This window comes from Aquarana catesbeiana, linkage group LG04 (genome assembly GCF_042186555.1).
Source record: "Aquarana catesbeiana isolate 2022-GZ linkage group LG04, ASM4218655v1, whole genome shotgun sequence".
Lineage (NCBI taxonomy): Eukaryota > Metazoa > Chordata > Amphibia > Anura > Ranidae > Aquarana > Aquarana catesbeiana.
Window position 1 is genome coordinate 398967779 of NC_133327.1, and position 22831 is coordinate 398990609.

Sequence of the window (22831 nt, forward strand, 5' to 3'; positions counted from 1 at the left end):
TTTATTCAAATCTACAGGACTCAAATACCATCTCATCATGATTTTTTAATTGCACCCTTGATGCTTAACTGCTATTGATAATTTATGTGTTAAAAAAATTGCTTTATCCAATTTTAATAATGATATCGGACTCTCTATTTCATTTTCCCATTTTTTTAATATTAGCTATTTCATTAATGTGTCCCACAGGAAATAAAAGTTTATAGATTTTAGTTTATGACTCGGGTTTTTGTTCTTCTATTAACACCTGTTCGAACCTGGACTGCTGTGTCAAAGATCCAATATATGTTTTTAATTGATAATATTGTATCCATTTATTATTATGTTCTGGCCTTATTTCATACAATTTTTAAAGTTTACCTTTTTTAGGGTCTGAACTAATCTTGTGTTCTCCATCCTGTTCCATTTAATAAAATCAACTGCCTTTACTGCTGGTGGAAATTCCGGGTTGGAGAACATTGGAGTCATTGGCCCATTCATTGTAGATAGTCCCCCCTTTTTCAATACCTTATTCCAAATTTTTAATGTTACCGATGTAAAGATAGTTAGGTCTTTTTTTCCTGGTCGAAATTGAGGTTTAATCCATGGGAGGGATTTTAGTTGTAATCCTATTATATCTTCCTCTAAAGTTATCCATTGTTTGTTTTACACATTATGAAACCAATCTATTATCCTTATTAATGATGCTGCCTGTGAGTATATTGCGAAATCAGGTAATACCAAACCTTCATCTTTTTTATTTCTGATTAAAATTTCACTTTTTATTCGTGGGGTTTTTTGGGTCCATATAAAACTACCTATAGCTTTACGTATCTGTGTTATTAACTTCTTTGGGAGGATTATAGGAATAGCTTGAAATACGTATAATATTTTAGGCAATATATCTATTTTTACTATGTTAATTCTTCCTATCCAAGAGTGAATTATCTTATAATATTTTTGAAGTGCTTTTATAGTTTTACCAATTATCACATGATGATTTAATTCTTGTAATTGGTTCAAATATTTTGGAATAATTATCCCTAAATATTTTATTGCTTTTTTTGCCATTTAAAGGGAAAGTCCTTTTGAAGGAGTTCTTGTACCTTATCTGCTAGGGATACATTTAACATTTCAGATTTTTCATAATTAACTTTAAAATTACTTGCTTTCCCAAATTTTTTAAATTCCTGTATAAGATTTGATATTGTAACGATTGGATTAGTGACATATATTAACAAGTCATCCGTATACACTGCCATTTTATAATCCTGACCTTTAACCCTTATCCCCTGGATATCCCCATTCTTCCTTATTGCTGTAGTAAGAGGTTCCATTACTAATACATATAACAATGGGGACAAGGGGCATCCTTGTCGAGTACCATTTGCTATTTCTATATATTCAGAAAGCATTCCGTTTGTTCGCATTTTTACCCTGGGATTGGCATATAATGCCATAATTTTACTAAGCATATTTGGTCCCTTCCCCAATTGAATTAAAAGTTTCCTCCAAAAACCGCCATCCCACCCTATCAAATGCTTTTTCGGCATCTGCCGACAAAAGACATGTTGGGATGGCGGTTTTCTGAGCATATTCTATTAACGTGCATGTTTTTATTATATTGTCCCTCGTTTCTCTCCCCATTGTAAAACCGGTTTAATCTAAATTTATATGTTTAAATAATATTTTTGCCAACCTATTAGCAATAATCTTAGAATATAGGCATATGTCTATATTTGTAAGAGAGATTGGCCAATAATTTCTACACATTGTATGATCTTTTTCTGGTTTGGGGATAAGAAAGAGATAAGCTTCCATCCCTTGTGGTGTAAAAGTTTGCGATGTCGATATGGAGTTATATATTTTTTTAGAATAGGTGTAATTCTTTCTTGAAATGTTTTGTAAAACCCTGGAGTGTATCCGTCCAGGCCTGGGCCTTTGCCCAGGACCAGTGCTAATATAATTTGTTATGCTGTTAACTTTCTTCTGTTGTTATTTCTTTTTCTAACTCTTCTGTAGTCTCTTTAGGTAGGGTAGGTAATGCTGTATCTTTAATATATTGACGTATTTCTTCTATATTTTTTCTTTCCTCTTCCTTATTTACTTGTGCCTTTATATTATATAGTTTAGAGTAATACATATGAAAAGTATTGGAGATTTCCCTAGGAGCATATGTTATTTCTCCAGAAGTTTTTAAGATTTTTACTATGGAGGTTGTAGATTGTTGTTGCTTTATTGTTCTCGCTAACACTTTTCCGGTCTTGTTCCCATATTGATAAGCCCTAGCTCTGTTTTTGTCCCTAAATCATAAGGACTGTTCATCAAACAACTTTTGTAATTCGATATGTTTATCGTTTAACATTATTTTAGCCATAGATTTACAATTTTGTTTGTGTATTTTTTCCAATTCTGAGGTTTCTCCCAATAATTGTGTTATTTTATATTCTTTTTCTTTTTTTAGCATCATGTTTGATGAACAGTCCCCTGAACACAAATTTTAACGTTTCCCATTTTATAGGCATTGCTGTTTAATCTGTTTTAATGAATCTGTATGAATTCTTCTATTGTTTGTCGAATTTCCTCTTCACATTTTTTATCTTTGATTAAGTTTTCATTTAGCCTCCATGTCCCTTATGGTTTCTTATATTCGTTTAACTTTAATTCCATATATATTGGGGCATGGTCTGACCAAAGAAAGTTTCCTATATGGGTATTTGAGGTCATCATTAACCCTGTTTGATCAATAAAACAAATTGTCTATTCTGTAATATGTATTATGTATGTTTGAATAATACGAATAATTTTTTTCCAGCTGATGTTTTACTCTACAAATATCTACCATTTGCTATTTTTCCAATAATTGTTTAAATTCCTTTAATTGTTTATTATTCCTATATGAATGAGTTGCTGTTGTATCTATTATTGGATCCATTATAAAATTGAAATCCCCTCCTAATATTACTACTCCTGCTTTTTTATCCATTGCATCCCCCAAGGCTTTTATTCCATTTTTAAATTGATCGTAATTTGGTAGATAAAAATTCATTATTGTAAACATCTTTCCATATAGCAGGATCCTTAATATTAAGGACCTACCATCTTTACCCTTCCAAATTTGCAATATTTGATGGGGTAAGTCCTTGTGAATTGCAATGGAAACTCCTCGTGCCTTAGAATATGGGAATGCATCATGAATCCATGTTGGATAATTTCTATTATATATTATGGGAATACGATCTAAACGAAAATGTGTTTCTTGGAACAAAATAATACTAATTTTTTGTTTATGAAATTTAAAATGTGCGCTTTTTTAGACGGAGAGTTAAGACCTCAAGCATTATATGTACTAAACTTCACAACATCCATAGAGGGAGAAGAGAGAAAAAAAAACCCTTACACCACTACAATCACACCAATCTAACTACAATCACATCTGTCTTTCACTCACTCCAAATCTAACTGACTTATCTCAAGTCTTTTTTACTAATTAGTAAGATCCCTACTAGGGGAAGTCTGAGACTGTTGACTAATCTGTTGCACGCCATTATCTTATTTATCATTTTTTTTCTCCTTTTTTCTTCTTTTCTTTCCCTTTAAGTGAGCAGTATTTATTAATTTGTTTCTTTTAGTTTTCATTTTAGTCTATCATTTTTGGGTTTTCTCCTTCTTTCCCCCTCCTCCCTACCACCAGGGAGATAGGAGAAAAGAGGGAAGGGGAAGGAAGAAGGAAAAAAAAAATTTCTTTCCCTTCCTCCTCCACCCCAAAAAAAAAAAAAAAAAAAACTCCCTTGATCCAAAGCACCATTTAAGAGGAAAGTGGGAGCTCAAAACAAAAGAAATCCCTTCCTTTAACATCGTTGTTATATTTTCAACATCCCCAAATATTCTTATTCATATAAATTTTCACATTAACATAACATTTTATATGTTGTCCACTTTCAAAAAAAAATCTCATTTGATCCAAAGGACCATTTAAGAGGGAAATGGGAGATAAAAAAAAAAAAACTCCTACCATGGGGGGGGGGGGGGGGGATCCCTTATTCCATTCCCTATATTTCTTCCCTATTCTTGTCTTGTGAAATGTATGAGGCCAAGGAATTGTATAGTATCTTTCTCAAACTTACATTTTTTAAAGCTTGGCATAGAGTTTATGGGCTCAGAGGCGGAAAAGGACTCGCATGTGGATGTGATGTGCCTCGAGGGAAGGTGAAAAAACAAGGATGTCATCTAAGTACACTATCATAAAGAGGTCAAGAAAATCCCAAAATATATCGTTCACCAAGTGTTGGAAAGTTGCTGGGGCGTTACACAGCCCAAATGGCATGACCAGATACTCAAAATGGCCAAACCTAGTACGAAAGGCCATTTTCCATTCATCTTCCTCTCTTATCCGTATTAAATTGTAGGCCCCCCGTAGGTCCAATTTTGAGAAGACCTTGGCGATGTGGAACCTCTGAATGAGCTCAGGGACTAGAGGCAACGGGTATCGATTCTTGATTGTGATACTGTTCAATTCTCTGTAGTCGATACATGGTCTTAAAGAATGGTCCTTGTTTTCCACAAAGAAGAGTCCAGCACCAGCAGGAGAGGTAGAGGGCCGGATGAACCCTTTCATAAGATTGTCATCAATGTATTTTCATAGGACTTCTAATTCAGGCTCAGAGAGTGGGAAGATCCTCCCAAATGGTATTGCAGAACCAGGAAGAAGCTCAATGGGCCAATCATACGGCCGGTGAGGTGGTAGGGATTCAGCCCCCTTCTTGTCGAAGACATCCAGGAAGTCTCTGTAAACCTGGGGAAGAAGAGTGTTGTCATCTGTAGAAAGGGGTTGAAATGTCAAACAGGGTCGTGGGAACAGTGGTGTAAGCAATAGTGTGAGTCGAAAGATACAACTTCAGTGGACCAATCAATCTGTGGCTGGTGCTGTCGAAGCCACGGTAACCCCAAAATAACCGGAAAAATGGGGGAAGAAATTACATCCATCCGAAGATATTCCCGATGGTCTGCTTCAGCGGTGGCCAATATGAGGGTGGTCTCATGGGTTATTGGACCTGAGGTTGGTGTGGAGCCATCTTCCAAATGAACGGTAAATGGCTAGGGCTTCTTGCATAGTGGGATTCCATACTTTTTGGAGAAGTGGATGTCAATAAAGCAGCTGCAAGCCCCAGAGTCAATAATGGATGTTACTCGGATTATCCGTCCCGGTATCTGCAAAGAGGGGCAGAGAAGTGAGAATTTAACAACGTACGGCAAAACAGATGGGGGTTTGAACCACTTACTCGGCCTAATGGGACATCCCTGAAGAAAGTGACCCGCTCCACCACAACACAGGCATAGATTGTTTAGACGGCGGCGTTGTCGCTCTTCGGGTGTGAGGGGTGCACGAACTAAGCCGAGTTGCATCAGTTCTGTGTCATGAATTGGGGTTGATGCGTGGGTCTCAGGGGTTCTCAGGTGTGGAGCCATAGGTACTTGTGGGAGCATCCATGTGGGATGGGCCATACCGGATCATTCCCTGCAACATTATCTGAGTCTGCGATCAAGCTGGATAGCCAACTGAATTGTAGGTTCCAATGTATCAGGGAGCCCCACTCTTGCTAATTCGTCTTTGAGGGGCTCAGACAGGCTTAAGTGAAACTGATGGCGCAAGGCAGCATCGTTCCATGCAGTGTCTGCAGCCCACTTGCGGAATTCTGTTACGTAGTCCTCAACAGGGCGTTTCCTCTGTTGTAGAGAGGTCAACACTGTTTCAGCCGTGGTGGTTCGTTGTGGGTCATCATAGAGCATTGCCATGGCCTCAAAGAAAGAAGACAGTAAATGCAGTATAGGACTCTCCCTTTCCAATAGCTGATGAGCCCATGCCTGAGGTTCTTCTGTAAGTAAGGCTACTACAAACCCGGCCTTTGTATCCTCTGAAGAGAAGGTCCTAGGCTGTAAGGTAAAGTATAGCCGACAGGCGTTCCTGAAAGCCTGGAACTTGTGGCGAACCCCTGAAAAGGGTACCGGCATAGGAACCCGTGATTCAGGAGCTGGAGTAGAGATGGGCTGCTCCATAGCCATACCAGGTGGTTCTGCAGGGCTCAGAACTGAGGTATTGGCCATTGCAGTCAGTCGACCATCCAGTTGAAAGTACCCCTCTTGTACGGATGTCAGGACCTGAGACACAGAGGCTACTTGTTAGCACAGGGCCTCGAAGATGGAAGCACTCCCCTCAGTCTCAGACATGGCTGGATTATTCTGTCATGAGGGCCACATACCTGAGTTGAGACTGAAGTAGTGGTGAGGCCTCCCTTGCACCTCGGGTCCTTGAAGCCTCTGGAGATGGAGACAGAGACTTGGTGGACACCAAGTGGCCTGGGTGCCAGGGGTGTGGAGCGCTGTGCAAGCCTTAGTCCGAGATCCGAGCTGAGGTCAAGTCCAGTTTGGCAACCAAGTATAAAAGGGTTAATCAGAAGAATGGTTGAGATCCAAGCCGGGGACGGTTCCAATCTGGCAGCTGAGTACAAAAAGGGGCAAAGAAGTAGAATGGTCAAGGTACAAATCCGAGGTCAATGGCAAGCAGCAATCAAGAGTAGTCAAATAGGTTTCCAAGTTACAACAAGTTCAGACAGATCATACATTAGCAGGGGGGACTGAAGATAATCCAGCAATTTGGCAGTGTCTGGGCTGGGCTTATAAAGGGAAGTTTGAGGTCAGTTCCTGTGCGCCTCCAGGGCATTTTTCCACCTTTTTCCATCAGGTTGAGGTCACTTCCTGTGCACCTCCTGTGCATTTTTCCCGCCTTTTTCCATCAGGTCTTCTGCACAGGTGCGGGTTGGTGCACTGAGGCGTCTTTGGTGCATGCTCAGTTGGCACGGATTTCCTCTTGCGGCAACGCACCATTGGTGCATGTGTAGTAAGCCCTGGACTCTTACAGGGGCTGACATATATACAGGTGTGAGGGGGGCTGGCATATATACAGGTGTGAGGGGGGCTGGCATATATATATACAGGTGTTGGGGGGCTGACATGTATACAGGTACGAGGGAGCTGGCATATATACAGGTGTTGGGGAGGGGGGCTGACATATATACAGGTGTGAAGGGGCTGGCATATATACAGGTGTTGGGGCCTGCCATATATACAGGTGTGAGGGTTTCTGGCATATATACAGGTGGGGGGCTGGCTGGCATATATACAGGTGGGGGCTGACATATATACAGATGTGAGGGGGCTGGCATATATACAGGTGTGAGGGGGGCTGGCATATATACAGGTGTGAGGGGGGCTGACATATATACAGTTGTGAGGGGGGGCTGGCTGACATATATACAGGTGTGTGTGGGGTAGGGCTGACATATATACAGGTGTGAGGGGGCTGGCATATATACAGGATTGGGGGGGGCTGACATATATACAGGATTGCCGGGGGGCTGAGTGCATACAGGTGAGGTGGATGGTGTGTGGATTCGGTGGGGTGGCCCAAGGGTAAAACCTGGGGAATGTTGGTGGTCAGGCTTGGGAGGGCACAGACCTTACAAAGCTGTGTAAAATTTCTGATGGCTGCCCTGTGGAGAGGGCCCTAAGCTATAATGAATATTGTACTAATAGATATATAACTAAAGTGTGCATTTTTTTCCCTGGAAATTGTGCATCAAGTAGCAGAGAAACAGTTTGTTCTTAAGCCTTTTTGTGTGCGTAGGGGTTATCATACACACCGTATGCATTTGACAAAATCTTTGGAGAAAACAGATTCTCTGCCAAAATATAAAACTGACACTAATTAGAGACTGTAATCAGTGGTTTCTTTCACAAGGTGTTTACATGCAGTAGGATATTAGACAGTACCAAGCAGTATAAATCATGTGTTTAGCAGAAGCTGCTTTGGAAGTTTGATCAGTGATATGGAAAGCAAGCAGAGAGGAAGTTGCACAGCACCACCCTAATGAAGTAAACCTCCATTGACCCTATGTTGTACTCAGTGGATCATGGCTGCAATAGGTTACAAAAGGTTCAGATTAAGGTAAGCAAGACTTTTTTTATTGTAGCGTAGCTGCTGAGTTTTCTGGGTAGTTTTAGAAAAGTTTAGAAAGTTTCAGATCTCGGCCGGTTCAGCAGGAACCGGATTAAATTTGAGCAGTTAATGGGCAGGCTGAATGCACCAAGTTGATTGATCGATCAACTTAGGTACAACCAGCCTGCCGGGCTCTCTTGCGATTATCGCTAGTGGCTGCTATAGCCGCTAGCAATAATCATCTTCTCCCGGCGGGGATGGCTTTCCTTGCCTACCCCCCTACCGGGAGAAGACAATTGCTGATTCCCCTGTCAGCACTGTCTGTGTTGATGGGGGAATCGTGTTTACAGGAAAGAAATTCGCACCACATATTGGCTGCCAAAAGCCGAAGTTCAAATCTCGGCCAGTTCAGAAGGGACCAGCCAAGATTCAAACCATGTATGGGCAGGCTGATTGTATATCAGTGAACGACTTGGGTACAACCAGCGTGACAGATTTTTAGGATGTAAGTATTGCCAGAGGCTATGGCCGCTAGCAATTATCACTGTGTTCTCCTGGCAGGGAGGGCTCTTGTGTTGCCATGGCTATTTGTAGTGATTTTATAGCAATAATATGGAGTTAGATTTTAAGTCCATGTGTTGTTACAAGCTAAGCTTACAAGCTCCCCATTGATATGTAAATAATCAAGTGGGATGGGTTTAGAAGCTGAGCAGAGGACAGGATGTGATGTAAGCAGAAGTTGAGGGGAGGGGCTTAGGTTTTGAAAGAAGCATGTGGTCAGACAAAGAAGTTGTGTTTTGGAAGACAAAGGGGTGTTGCCTTATGGGATTATGTGAAATCTCCATTAATCGCTGTAAAATATTGCAATTAGAAATATATTTCAGTTAGAGGGAAATATATTTAAAATACTGAGTGTTGTGTTGGTGTTATTGTAATTAGTTCAACTTCAAAGGTTGGCCTTTTGTTCTCCCTGATAACATCTTCCCTGGGTAGTAAACAACAGCCTTCTTTGACTCATCCAATCAGGCTGTGCCCAAAATACATTTACTAGGTACAGTGACCAGTTAGGGAGAATTATATTAGCCATACTACAGAAAGGAGGGGGGGGGATATAATGCTTTGTGACCAAGCTAACTCACTCTTTGGTGTGGGAACAGACAGCAGTCACCATGGGCTGACCTGAAATTAACAGGTAATCTAATATACTTGTATTTTATACTGTACTGTAAATATGGGTGTCGTGGGTAATTTGTAAATACCATGTAAGCCAGGAGACCTACACTGTACATTGTGTTGTAAATATTGTCTGGTGTGTACTTTGTATAGATTATGTAACCCTATTAATAAATGGCAAGACATGGCTGCTTCAAGCTAGAGGACTTTGGAGAATTTTGAGTTGGACTTTGACCAATGAACCATGAAGGACATTACATCTTGATTTCACCTCTAAGTTGAGGAACTGTTTAGATTACTTATTGCATACATATTGTACATGCTTATTTTGCTAGAAAGGCTTGTGCATGTTGTAGGCATATTTTGTAAGCTATGAATTGTGTTTTCAGTTGTATGTGCAGCTTTTCTGTTTAGTAAAAGCATTGATACACTACAGAAGTCTAAGCTACCTTGGCTTTTACCGCAAGCACCTTTAAAATAGACAGAAAGCAAAACAGCTCTCCACGCCCCTTCCACCATGGGAACACAATAGCTCCACGGGAGGGATTCCCCCATTAATTCTGACTGTGGTTGCAGGAAAGTAAATTGTATCATTTATAGCTGGCTTTACTGGCAAAATGTACTCCTATACAAGCATGAAGCTGCATGGATGTGCATAAGTTAATACCGATGGCCAGGATAAATGAATATTCTAGCCAATAGAGTTTATGCTCACGCACTTCTAAACGCCATACGCATGTAAACGTGCATAATTACATGACCAAACAAGCATTTTGTGCTGGATTTTTCTGCAAGCTCCTGGCAGAAAGATCCAGCATAGATGGGAGTATTTTAATGTTTTCGTGTACATCAAGCCTTAAAGTGATACTAAACACACACAGTTGAATTTACATTATTGCTTCTCTTTATATATGTGGATAATGGCACTGTATTTATTTCATTTAAAAAAAAAATCGAAGTACCTTTATTCAAAATCGATATACAGGTGTCATATGACCGAGCTTTTTCCCAGCCTGTCTGCAAGGAAACACCGGCGGGAGGTGCTTCTAGTCCTCTGCTGTTGGTCACATATTCAAAATAAAAAAAGGGACCTTCGAAATACAATGGAAAAATACATATTTAATATCAAATAAAACCAGGCTGTGTCTGTTGTGTGTATGTGCTTATAATATAAAGGAGGTGATTTCTCCATCAATCAACATATAATATCTCCCCCTCATAGTGTTTAGATGTTTAGTTGGCATGGGAGAGGAGGAGGGAGGGGGGGAGGGTGTATGTGCCCACATGTGTGACTCTATAGTCATATGGGCTGCACAGATGAGAACAAGGATGAAAATTAACAGGTTAAATAAGAACTGAAACTGTACCATGCTCAGTTAATTGTGGCAACGGCTGGTCTACACAATCTCAGGCTTCAGCAGGGACACAGACAAGGAGGGAGGGGCAGTTAACATTGCCATGTAACCTGACACGACTTCCTCTGAGTTAGACCCCTTTCACAGTGAAGCGCTGCAAAAACTGCTGATAAAATGCTGGTAGTCTTTGCTGCTCTTTTGCGTCACTAGTGGTGTGCTTTTTTAAGGTCACGTGACCTTTTAAAAAAAATGAAAATAGAGCTGTTTTTCAGCGGTTTTGAAGCGCTTTTAAGATGTATTGGAAGCACTGCCCATTCATTTCACTGGGCAGGGGCATTTTTTAGGCGCTTTTTAAAGCGCTCCAAACATGCCCCAAAGATGCTGCTTGCAGGACCTTTTTCACCGCCCCTCAAGTGCACCTTCACAGTGTGAAAGCTTCCATTGAAATGAATAGGAGGCAGTTTTCAGGTGCTTTTCAGGCGCTATTTTTAGCGCAAAAGCACCTGAAAACCACCTCAGTGTGAAAGGGGTCTTATAGACAAACATCCTAAAATTCATTCCTGAGGTTGCAAGTTTTCCAGCCGTTGGGGAAGGGAGCCCACATCAGCCCACATCATTATACCCCATCATATTTCTGAGCTGTGATGAGATCTTCCAGTGTTAAAGATTTAAGGTTCTGGAAAATTAATGCTGGAATTCACCAAACTGAATGCTTTGTAACTATAATACACTGCCTGGCTTTTGAACTTACTAACTAATCTTTTACCACTTCCATCAGCTCATTCCCCACAGTTACAACCTTTTGTACCACCTGCCCCACCCTATTAGATTGTAAGCTCTTCTGAGCAGGGCTCTCTTAATCCTCTTGTATTTTATTGTATTATAACTGTATTGTCTCCCTTTTATATTGTAAAGCGCTGCATAAACTGTTGGCGCTATATAAATCCTGTATAATAATAATAATAACTTAGGTCTGGCTTATTCAAAGACCCTTATTGACCATTCTAAACCAGCTGACCTCTCATAATTAGAGGGTAAGTTCAGACCAACCATATTTAAAGAGCTTTATCTGTGACAGGGAAGTCATGTGGAATGTTGCTAACAAATGGTATAGGGAGATATTAGTGTGTGGCTTGTAGGCACTAGCAGGTCTCTTTAAGTGGATGTAAACCATTTTTGAATATCTTGTAGGTATCAAAATCATGTGTATCTTAGAAAATTGGGGTGATGGAAGTGTTTTTTGCTTTTGTTTCATAGTTCATCACATCTGAATGCAGCTGATGTCCTGCATCCTTTTAAAAACCTGTTCCTTTGCACTACAGTGATAACAGGCTGCATGTGTTATTGACAGTGCATATTTTCTAATTGCTGTAGTCTGCAAAAAAAATGTTTCAATTGTGACAACAGTGGAATGTGCCTATGTAACGTGCATCAGCACAGAAGCTTCCTTTGGGAGAGCGTATGGCAGTGTAATTTATAAGCAGGAGATTGTGGGAGATGCTACCCCATAACACCCCATAACCTTTTATAATAATACCACCAGCTGTTATTTTCATGAAAGCTAGCAGTTAAAATAAAAATAGGCTTTCCAAGTGATATTATCATATTTTCAAAATGTTTTATGAGATTTTAGTGTTTCTGTTTATATCTACTTTAAAAAACTATACTTGAGATCTTTGAAACGCAATGCTAGGTACATTTTCGTATATGCCTTGTCTGTGTACACAGATCTCTACACCCAAAAATCTTTTCAAGGACCAACATCTGTCTGTAACAACTACTTGATAGCTAGCTCTTCAATTGACAACTTGGGAAGATTATAGTGAATTGGGCAGTTGTTAGCAATAATCCTTTTAAGAACTAACTTTTTTCACAGCATCCTTTGAAAAACAAAACTAAGAAACAGCATGCACCCAAAACACTGCCCACCCTCATCTCAGGTGCACCACAATCCAGCACCATATCCCTTTATACCAGATTTTTCCAAAATATCAGAGGTACACGGTTTAGTAAAAATTGTCCAGCATCAGTGCATTAGTGCATAAAAGTGTCCAGGTAAAATAGACTAAAACGTGTAAACATAAACAAGGCAAGTCCTTTGTAAACTAAAACTCAAGTGTCATATCTCAGAAACACTTAAAAAATTGACCAGAAGCAGGGCAGTTTTGTGAGGTTATTGAAGAGGGGAAAGACTTAGCCAAAAGAAAGGTGTTTTGTAATACTAAAAATAAATGCATGCTGTCCCAGATACTTCAGGACAGCCGACAAACAACAAGGTGGCAGTTTAATTATGCAGGCACAAATAAAGCAAGTATGTTTTCTACAAATAAAATACAGTTCAGTATATCAATTACATTTGTGAAAAGAAACAGGACAATATCTAAGCTTCTTGAGTAGGTCAAATAATAAATGCAAAATAAACGGTAACAAAACAATAAGACTGCAAAGGGGGGCCCACCAGCAGCTAAACAGCAACTACAGTTACAGCAACTACAGTTGGTGCTGAAACATACAAAAAAGTAGTCCTAAAAAGGATTATTGGGTCTCTAACCAATCTGCCCTATGTTGAGGGCTTTAGCTTTATTTTATATATTTTTTAACTCTTTTTATTGTCAAAGATATAACAATTGGTACAATAAGCATAACGCTCAACATAAGCGTATGTAAAAAAATAGGCTTTTTACATAACGAAAAGATATATCAATACATGCACAGCATAATATACCATAACAGTCCCAATACATATTCTCAACAAAGCACCATCTCAGAAACATGAAGGCTAAGAGCAATCAAATGTATCTTCATTTTTTAAAGAGTTTTTTTTTCGTAGTGTAAATTTCCTATAGCTTTTAGATCTGTTGTACAATATTTTAAATGGCCTCAATGAGATTCACTGTTAAGTTTTGGTTGCACAAATTTGAAACCTTATTCCAAAAAACAAAATAATTGGAAAATTTCCCCATCCCAAACATTGATCCAAAATTTGTCTTTTATCTCATATATCTACAGAACATTACCCTAGTAGAAATGTGAAACACCCGGGTGACCTATAGAAAACTTCAGATAAGCAGAATTTTTTGGAGTACTTATTTTTTTTCTGTGGTCCACAGCTGTTTTCTTAATGAACATAGATATCTGCAGATACCTAGTTGTAACCCTCTAATGTAGGGTGCCCACCTTTAGGTTGAATCAAAACAGTGCTAAATTTACGACATAAACTATTTCTCCAGCCTGATGGCATTACATCTATTTAGACGTCCTTTATAACCCTTTCCAGTCATATGAACTTCAACAACTTTTCTTCTGAAATCTCAGAAAAAAATACTTTGCTGTGAAGAGCAGATACCATAATGGACTGATTTCTTTTGTAAATTAAATGGCTGATGCTAACAACATCTAAATTGAGTGGAACACCTACAAATGTGTATAGAATGTGTGATGTTCCTTTAATAGGACTGTCTCCGTTATTAAAACATAAATAGACTTGTTATCAACCAAAAACATCTCAGGTAAACGCACAGAAAAAATTATGTATTTGAAAGGGATTACGTGCACCCTTTTTTTTCTTTTCATCAAAAAATCACAGACTTGCAGTGTTCCTCTGAACTTAATTGCAAATTTGACTACTTTAGAAAATGAATTTCCCTAGCACAGCCCCTTCCTCCTTGCATAGCCCTCTCCTCTTTTACAAGTGTCTAATCACTCTCTGTGCTGGCCCAACACTTTTGCCCCTCTCCCCACTTCCCTACAAAATCTTTTATGTAGCAGCCTGGGGAGAAGCAAAGAGCAATACAATAGATTGTCACTTGAGTGACAGCTCTGATTCTGCTGGAACTGCTGACTTCACATCCAGCATGGTGGCACCTAGCAGCAATCTCAGGGCTTTTGGATATCTATACGAGATGTTTTTACAGGTTAAAAAAAAAATCATAAACTATATTAAATGCACATACAGTATAACTTTATGGTAAGATTGTTGTCTAAATGAATTGTCTAGCAAAGGGTTATCTTTAATAAAAAGACAAATCATGTTTTAGGGTTCCTTCATAAACAAATCCAGAAATTTCTAAAAATGTCTAATGATCCCCTATATTTCATAATTTTCATCCAACAAAAGCCAGGCTATAAATATTAAATAAAAATTAATGTAATGGAAGTTGGGAGATAGGAGTGGGACAATTAACTGACACTATTTGAAATTACCTAAATTAAATCTGATCTGATCTGAAGCTGGTGGCAAGTTTAGTAATTCTGGTTTTCAGAAGCTTATCTGTGAAATTGTGAAGTCACCAAATGGAATAAACCAATTCTGAGATAAATACTGTTGTATTCCCTCAGTGGTGACTACAAAATTACTTATGTAAATTATGACTTGATTCCAAGAGATGGTCGGGGAAAGTCTAGAACAGATAATAGAAATAACAGAAATAATGCTGTTACTGTTGATGTAATACTGCTACTATGACTAGTACTACTACTAATGATAATATATTCCTTTTTTCTTTTTTTCATTTTCTTTAGATAGCAAGCAAGAAGACCGAGTTACTCCACATTTCATCAAGAATAGAAGAGCTAGATAAGCGATTGTCCACTGTGAGATCTGAAGAATCTCTGCACCAATCTCTGCAGTCCATCAGGTGGAGGGAGATCTCGGACTTGGCTGGTTCTATGAAAAAACACTCCAAGTCTTTAACTGATCTGTCCTATTAAATGAATTAGTTTAGCAGTTGATCACATCTGATTCTTAATCAAGTTTTATTTTTATAGAGCAGATTTATCCATTTCCTTTTTGCACCTCTTTATAATTACTGTTGAGCGTTGAACACACTGCGCTTGTGTTGTTTTTAATAAATAGTGAGCATCTACCTCAAAAGGTATGCTGAGGTACCCACAGTAAAAAATACTCCAATAAAAAAGAAATGCTGGTTGGTTTGGGTTTGAGTCTTATTTATTATATAGATAGAAATAAGCCAAACCGTTGTGAGTCCCCAGATACTGACGTGGATCTGCATTCCTAGATGATATGGATGAGAATGGCTTCACAAAGATTTTTTTTTTTTAATGAAAGACTTGTGAAAAAATGTAAATTTGTTTATTTACTGTTTACTTTTTATGTGTGTGAATGACTAAGGGTATTATGTACTTCTTACTCATTCAAATAGAGGCAGTGTCTGAGGGGCCCGTTTTTGGTAAAGGCCTGCAGACCCAGCAACCACCAGGTCAGGGTTATAGGGGAGAGGCTTTCGAACAATTGGAGGCATTAATAATTGTAACTTTCTTGGAGTTCTCAAACTTGTCTCAAATTATGATAATGTACTCGGGAACCTCTTGAAGAAAGTAGAACACAGGCAAGAAAAAGAAACCTACTTGCACATTTTCTATTATCATCCACACAAAACAAATTCATCAATATATGTGCATACTATGTTTTGGATGCCATACTAGCTGAAAGGCAAGAATCATATTTTTGTCTATGATTTTTGATGCAACACCTTATATATTACACTTAGAACAGAATGTTATTATTCTGCGATATGTGCAGTGAAAGAAAAATGGTGCATTCAAGAAAGGTTCCTGGAATTCTTTGATTTCTTGGAGTAGAATAGTGAAGAAATTTCCAAAATGATGCTCTCAAGATTGTGTGAACATGGCATCGGTGCCAAATACTGTAGAGGTCAAGGCTGTGATAATGGAGTCAACGTGTCAGGAATAGAGGTGTAAGATCCAAAATTCAGCAGTAGTATAAAGTATGTTGGCTGCGTGCAGTGCATTATTTAAATTGGTGTACATGGAGCTTCAAGCTTCTCTGAAATGAAGACCACCTTTGAAGTATAAATAGGCTGCATATTCTATCCAGCAACAGTCCTAAGAGATGGAACACATTTCATGAAGAAGATGGAGTTCCACAATTGAAGCAGTTCAGCCAATCACACAAAATCTTCCAAGTATTTTAAACGCTTTGGAAAGAGTGCTTGAAAATAAAAAAATGACAAATGCTGCACACTCTGTGGGAGAGCTATCAGATTACTTACAATTGTACAATTGTTCTGGCTATATTCTGGGTCAAGATCCTGCAAAGTTTTCAGGAGTGGAATAAAATCCTTTGGTCAAAGTCTGTATCTATTGACATACAATGCCTTGCAAAAGTATTCACCCCCCCCCCCCCCTTGGTTTTTTACCTATTTTGATACATTACAGACTTTAGTTCAATGTTTTTTTAATCTGAATTATATGTGATGGATCAGAACACAAAAGTCTGAGTTGGTGAAGTAAAATTAGAAAAATATATACCGTATTTTTCGCTCCATAAGACGCACCTGACCATAAGACGCACCTAGGTTTTAGAGGAGGAAAACAGGAAAAAATATTCTGAACCAAATAGTGTACTAAAATAATTTTGGTGTACTAAAATTGCAGACTGAGGAAACGATAGCCACCTGGCTCGCACTGACAGGATGAGGTGCATTCCACCGCCGTATGCTTGTATAGAGGCCCTCAGTGACATGGGCATGTCTTTCATAGTGACGCATCTTAGCTGGGCTGGCCTGTAGTTGTAAACTGTGCAGTGGGGTCTGGGAGAGTGGCAGGAGGGTGCTGTGAAGGAGAGGAGTCTGCCACATCCATAAGAGGAGAAGATACATCTGGCTCCCCAGAATCTATGCAGGTCCTTGATTTCACTTGCTTGTGGAGGGAGATAAGGGGTTAACCTCCAGGGCAGGGTTGAAGTTTGCTCACCTGTAATGACAGGTTCTTCTGAGCCTGCGCTTGCTGCTGGAGCCGAGTAGGAAGTCTCTAGAGGTCCAGCAGGTGGCGGTGCATTGTTACTCCCACTGCCATTTTGGTGAAGCCCGCCCTGCATGGTCGGGTAGAAAGCGATCATTTTTTCACCGCCGGCGGATCGTGGTGGCATCTCCACATGTCCGGACGGTCAGCAGGGTATGAGCATGCCAGGAGGCTAGATGGATCGCTGCTGGAGAGGTCCTGGCTGTGATGTTGAAGCCGATTCCCTTGTGCAGAGCGGAGCTCTGGATCTATGCAGCCATACTGCTCGGCAGCAGCGGTGCCTGGTCAGTATTCGCTCAATAAGACGCAGAGACATTTTCCCCCTTTTTTTGGGAGGGGAAAAGTGCATCTTATGGAGCGAAAAATACGGTACATAAAACTATTTTTCAGAAATAAAAAACTGATGATTGGCATGTGCATATGTATTCACCCCCTTTGTTATGAAGCCCATAAAAAGCTCTGGTGAAACCAATTACCTTCCGAAGTCACATAATTAGTGAAATGATGTCCACCTGTGTGCACTCAAGGTGTCACATGATCTGTCATTACATATACACAGCTTTTTGAAAGGCCCCAGAGGCTGCAACACCTAAGCAAGAGGGACCACTAACCAAACACTGCCATAAAGACCAAGGAACTCTCCAAACAAGTAAGTAATGTTGTTGAGAAGTACAACTCAGGATTAGGTTATAAAAAAATATCCAAATCTTTGATGATCCTTAGGAGCACCATCAAATCTATCATAGCCAAATGGAAAGAACATGGCACAACAGCAAACCTGCCAAGAGACAGCCGCACACCAAAACTCACTGACCGGGCAAGGAGGGCATTAATCAGAGAGGCAGCACAGAGACCTAAGGTAACCCTGGAGGAGCTGCAGCATTCCACAGCAGAGACTGGAGTATCTGTACATAGGACGACAATAAGCCGTACGCTCCACAGAGTTGGGCTTTGTGGCAGAGTGGCCAGAAGAAAGCCATTACTTTCAGCACAAAACAAAATGGCACGTTTTGAGTTTGTGAAAAGGCATGTTGGAGACTCCCAAAATGTATGGAGGAAGGTGCTCTGGTCTGATAAGACTAAAATTGAACTTTTTGGTCATCAAAGAAAATGCTTTGTTTGGCGCAAACCCAACACATCACATCACCCAAAGAACACCATCCCCACAGTGAAACAAGGTGGTGGCAGCATCATGCTGTGGAGATGTTTTTCAGTAGTCGGGACTGGGAAACTGGTCAGGGTTGAGGGAAAGATGGATGGTGCTAAATACAGGGATATTATTGAGCAAAACCTGTACCACTCTGTGTGTGATTTGAGGCTAGGACAGAGGTTCGCCTTCCAGCAGGACAATGGCCCCAAACACACTGCTAAAGCAATACTTGAGTGGTTTAAGGGGAAACATGTAAATGTGTTGGAATGGCCTAGTCAAAGCCCAGACCTCAATCCAATAGAAAATATGTGGTCAGACTTAAAGATTGCTGGTCACAAGTGTAAACCATCCAACTTAAAGGAGCTGGAGCAGTTTTGCAAAGAGGAATGGGAAAAAATCCCAGTGTAAAGATGTGGCAAGCTCATAGAGACTTATCCAAAGCGACTTGGAGCTGTGATAGCTGCAAAAGGTGGCTCTACAAAGTATTGACTTTAGGGGGGTGAATAGTTATGCACATTGACTTTTTCTGTTATTTTTTCTATTTGTTGTTTGCTTCACAATAAAAAAAAAAAATCTTCAAAGTTTTGGGCATGTTCTGTAAATTAAATGATGCCAAGGAGGGTGAATACTTTTGCAAGATACTGTATATGCTGCGAATATCATAGCTTTTTCTAAAGAAAAGAAAAAAAAAGTTCCCTTGGGAGCTCTACTGTCTGAAGCTAAAGTGTTTGCTGATTTCATGGAGCCTCCCAAGAAAATACTGAATATTTATCAGCTTTATCAAAGGAAGGTTGACAGAAATTTTAAAGCTCTGGACACTGAAAATGTCTTCAAAGATATTGTGTTCTTTCCAACAATGGATGCCATCTTTTCAGACTTGGATCAAAGTTTTAAGTCAGTGGAATAAGTCTGCATGCTGTTTGTTCCCATCTTGAGTCCGAGGATTTTTCAGATGAAGAAATTAAAATATCCATGCAAATGCTGATCTATATTTACTATATATTTACTATATGTTCACAGAATCCTTACTGGCAGTACTACAGCACTTTTCGTAAAATCAATGGAAGACCCATTTGCCAAGCAGCTGGCTCCTTGGATTTATTACATGCAATCTATTTGCTGCAGCTTGAAGGAATTTTTGGAGAAGTCTGCATTGCTCCTAGAATTTTTTCTACCCTTTCACTTTAAGTTAGGTCAGCCATACACGGTTCAAATCCTGGCCAGTTCCTGCTGAACCGGCCGAGATTCGAACTGTTAATGGGCAGGCTGAATGTACCAAGTTGATAAATCGATCAACTTGGATACAACCAGCCTGCCGGATTTTCTTGCAGCTGGCTTCCCTTGCACCTTCCACTGGGAGCTGACAATTGTTCGGCAGGAGGGATTCCCCTGTCAGCACTGTCTGTGTTGATGGGGGAATCGTGCAAATTTCTTTCCTACAACCTGTGAAAAAAAAAAAGGTGCAATGAATGGATGTAATGCAGAAGATGGATGGATATTGACCATTTCATTATATGTATGTTTCTCTTTTCATGTAAAACTCAGGCTAGCATTAAGTCCTGTACACATGGGCTGAATGTCGGGAAACATCTGCTGATTCAAAAAAAAACCAGCCGACATTCGGCCCATGTGTATGCCACCCAAAGTGGACCTACTCCCGATCAGCGCTCTCAGCCAATGGGAGAGAGCGCTGATTGGAATGTTCTGGTGGGGGGGGCAGGCGTCCCCCTGTGAGAACACAACAGCTCAGCAGGGGAGATCCCTATACTAACTTTGCATGGTTAGTACAGCGGCTCTGACCAGAGCTGACAGGTTTTTTTTTCATTCAACCCAGCGGGTTAAAAAAAATAAAATAAAAATAGTGTGTACCAGGCTTTAGTAAGGTGTTGACATCACAAGAACAATAGACAGAGAGTCATGTTTCTATCCTCTGTAAAACTAGGCCTGTGAGGCTCATCAGACACCCAGCTAAAACAGAGGCATGGTTAACTTCACAGGCACAATTCAAAGGGACTTTCCAAAAAGTTGTAACATCTTACATTGAACATGATATTGCACCCTAAGGTAACCATAAATGGATTAGTTTGTTTATGGCCACCCTAACTTTTTATTTTTTCAGATTTGTTTGTACCGATTTAACAATACAAACAATTGTGCTATGAATTTACTTTTTTCAATCTCACATTCAATTAAATGTTAGATTTATTTTCCATAAGGGGCACTTATTAAATGAAAATAACCTGTAATGTTTTGTCAATTTCTCTTCATTTCTTTGGAACATTTAGGAGTATTCCAAAGAATTAAAGGCTTGTGTTACGTTAAGCAAATGCCACAATTTTTTGACTGCTCAGTATACCGGCCGCTGCTGGTACCATGTGATCTCTGTGACCGATTACAACAGATCACATGACAATTGTAAACAATGAATGGCTTTGATTCATGTCATTCATTTTATTCTATTGTGTTAATATCTGTGATTAGTCACAGTGATCACATGGTACAGACAGAGCCAATCACAGCCCATCTGTAACATGTGTTTAGCTGTGGCCAATCATAACGAACCACAATAGTTAACACTGAATGAATCTATTTCATTCAGTAAAAATGGTTGCTTATAACAATGAAATTCACTGCTATAAGCAATCATAATATGTAAAAAAAAAAAAAATCCAGATTCCAATTCCTCCACCATCAGTCGTAGAGTCAGTCACCGATCTTGTGCCAGCATTTGATGCACTCATATTTTGGGTTCTGCTTGTCGATGGCTGACCCAAACGTGGCTCATCCTCAGTCGTTTCCTTCCTGACGCGAAAGCATTTGAATCGTCGCTTTTCTGCCCATGGCTTCTGTCCAGTACACTTGCACCAACATTTCATGCTTCTGTCACTGTGGTTAAAATGATTTTCATTAAAGTGAAACTCCAGCCAGGTTTTTTTTTTAAGTTTTGGTTAGCATGACAAGATAACCTTTAATATGAACCTAAATCTCCCACTGGTAATACTGTGATAACTTTGTACATGTCATACATACACGATATTGTCAAAAGTATTGGGACACTTGCCTTTACTCGCACATTAACTTTAATGGCATCCCAGTCTTCGTCCATAGGGTTCAATATTGAGTTGACCCACCCTTCGCAGCTATAATAACTTCAACTCTTCTGGGAAGGCTGTCCACAAGGTTTAGGAGTGTGTCTATGGGAATGTTTGATCATTCTTCCAGAAATGGATCTGTGAGGTCAACTACAGATGTTGGACGAGAAGGCCTGGCTTGCAGTCTTTGCTCTAATTCATCCCAAAGGTGTACTATCGTGTAGAGGTCACAACTCTGTGCAGGCCAGTCAAGTTCTTACACCCCAAACTTGCTCATCCATGTCTTTATGGACCTTGCTTTGTTCACTGGTCCAAATTATTTGGTGAAGGAGGGATTATGGTGCAGAGTTGTTATTCAGGGGTTGGGTTCCAGTGAAGGGAACTCTTAAGGCGTCAGCATACCAAGACATTTTGGACAATTTCATGCTCCCAACTTTGTGGGAACAGTTCGGGGGTGGCACAGAGTCCTGACCTAAACCCGATAGAACACATTTGGGATGAATTGGAGCATTACCAGTAAAAACAATTACAAAATAAATAAAAGTTAAAAGTCTCCCACTCTATTCCATTGCCTGTAGATGCGATAACTTTTGTACAAACCAATCAATATATGCCTATTGCAATTTTTTTTTTTTTTTTTTTACCAAAAATATGTAGAAGAATATATATTGACCTAAAATGATGAATAAATTTGTTTTTTTTATATATTTTTTTGGATATGTATTATAGCAGAAAGTAAAAAAAAATATATATATATATTTTTTTTAAATGTTGGTCTTTTTTTGTTTATAGCGCAAAAAATAATAACGACAGAGGTGATCAAATACCACCAAACGAAAGCTCTATTTGTGGGTAAAAAAGGACATCAATTTTGTTTGGGTACAGCATCGCATGACCGCTAAATTGTCAGTTAAAGCGACGCAGTGTTGCATCACAAAAAATGGCCCAGTCATTAAGGGGGAAAATCCTTCCGGGGCTAAAGTGGTAAAAGTTCATGTGCGTGTAAAGGCAGACATCCCAATACTTTTGACAATATAGTGTATATTATAGCACCTCTTTAGGTGAGTTTGAAAAGGAAAAGGGGAACACATGAAGACAATATAAAAATGTTAATTTTGATAATTAGAAGTAGTTATGATTTCCCATGGATGGTGTAGAACATTGGCTCTCAACCTCAGTCCTCGAGTACCCACAACAGGCCATGTTTGCAGGGTTTCCTTTATCTTGCACAGGTGTTTTAAATCAGAGTCAATGGCTTGGTATTTTGGACAGCTAATTTATCTAAGAGAAATTCCCAAAACAT

At 39.5% G+C, this 22831-nt stretch overlaps 1 protein-coding gene across 1 annotated transcript in view; it reads left to right on the forward strand.

The window, feature by feature from the left end:
- LOC141141527 (uncharacterized) overlaps window positions 1-15432 on the forward strand; it is a 97096-nt gene extending 81664 nt beyond the window's left edge. The window contains exon 10 of the mRNA XM_073629130.1: window positions 15025-15432. Coding sequence (XP_073485231.1) covers window positions 15025-15213 — 189 coding nt within the window. The 3' untranslated portion in view covers window positions 15214-15432. The remainder of the gene's footprint in view (window positions 1-15024) is intronic.
- The last annotated feature ends 7399 nt before the right edge of the window (window positions 15433-22831 follow it).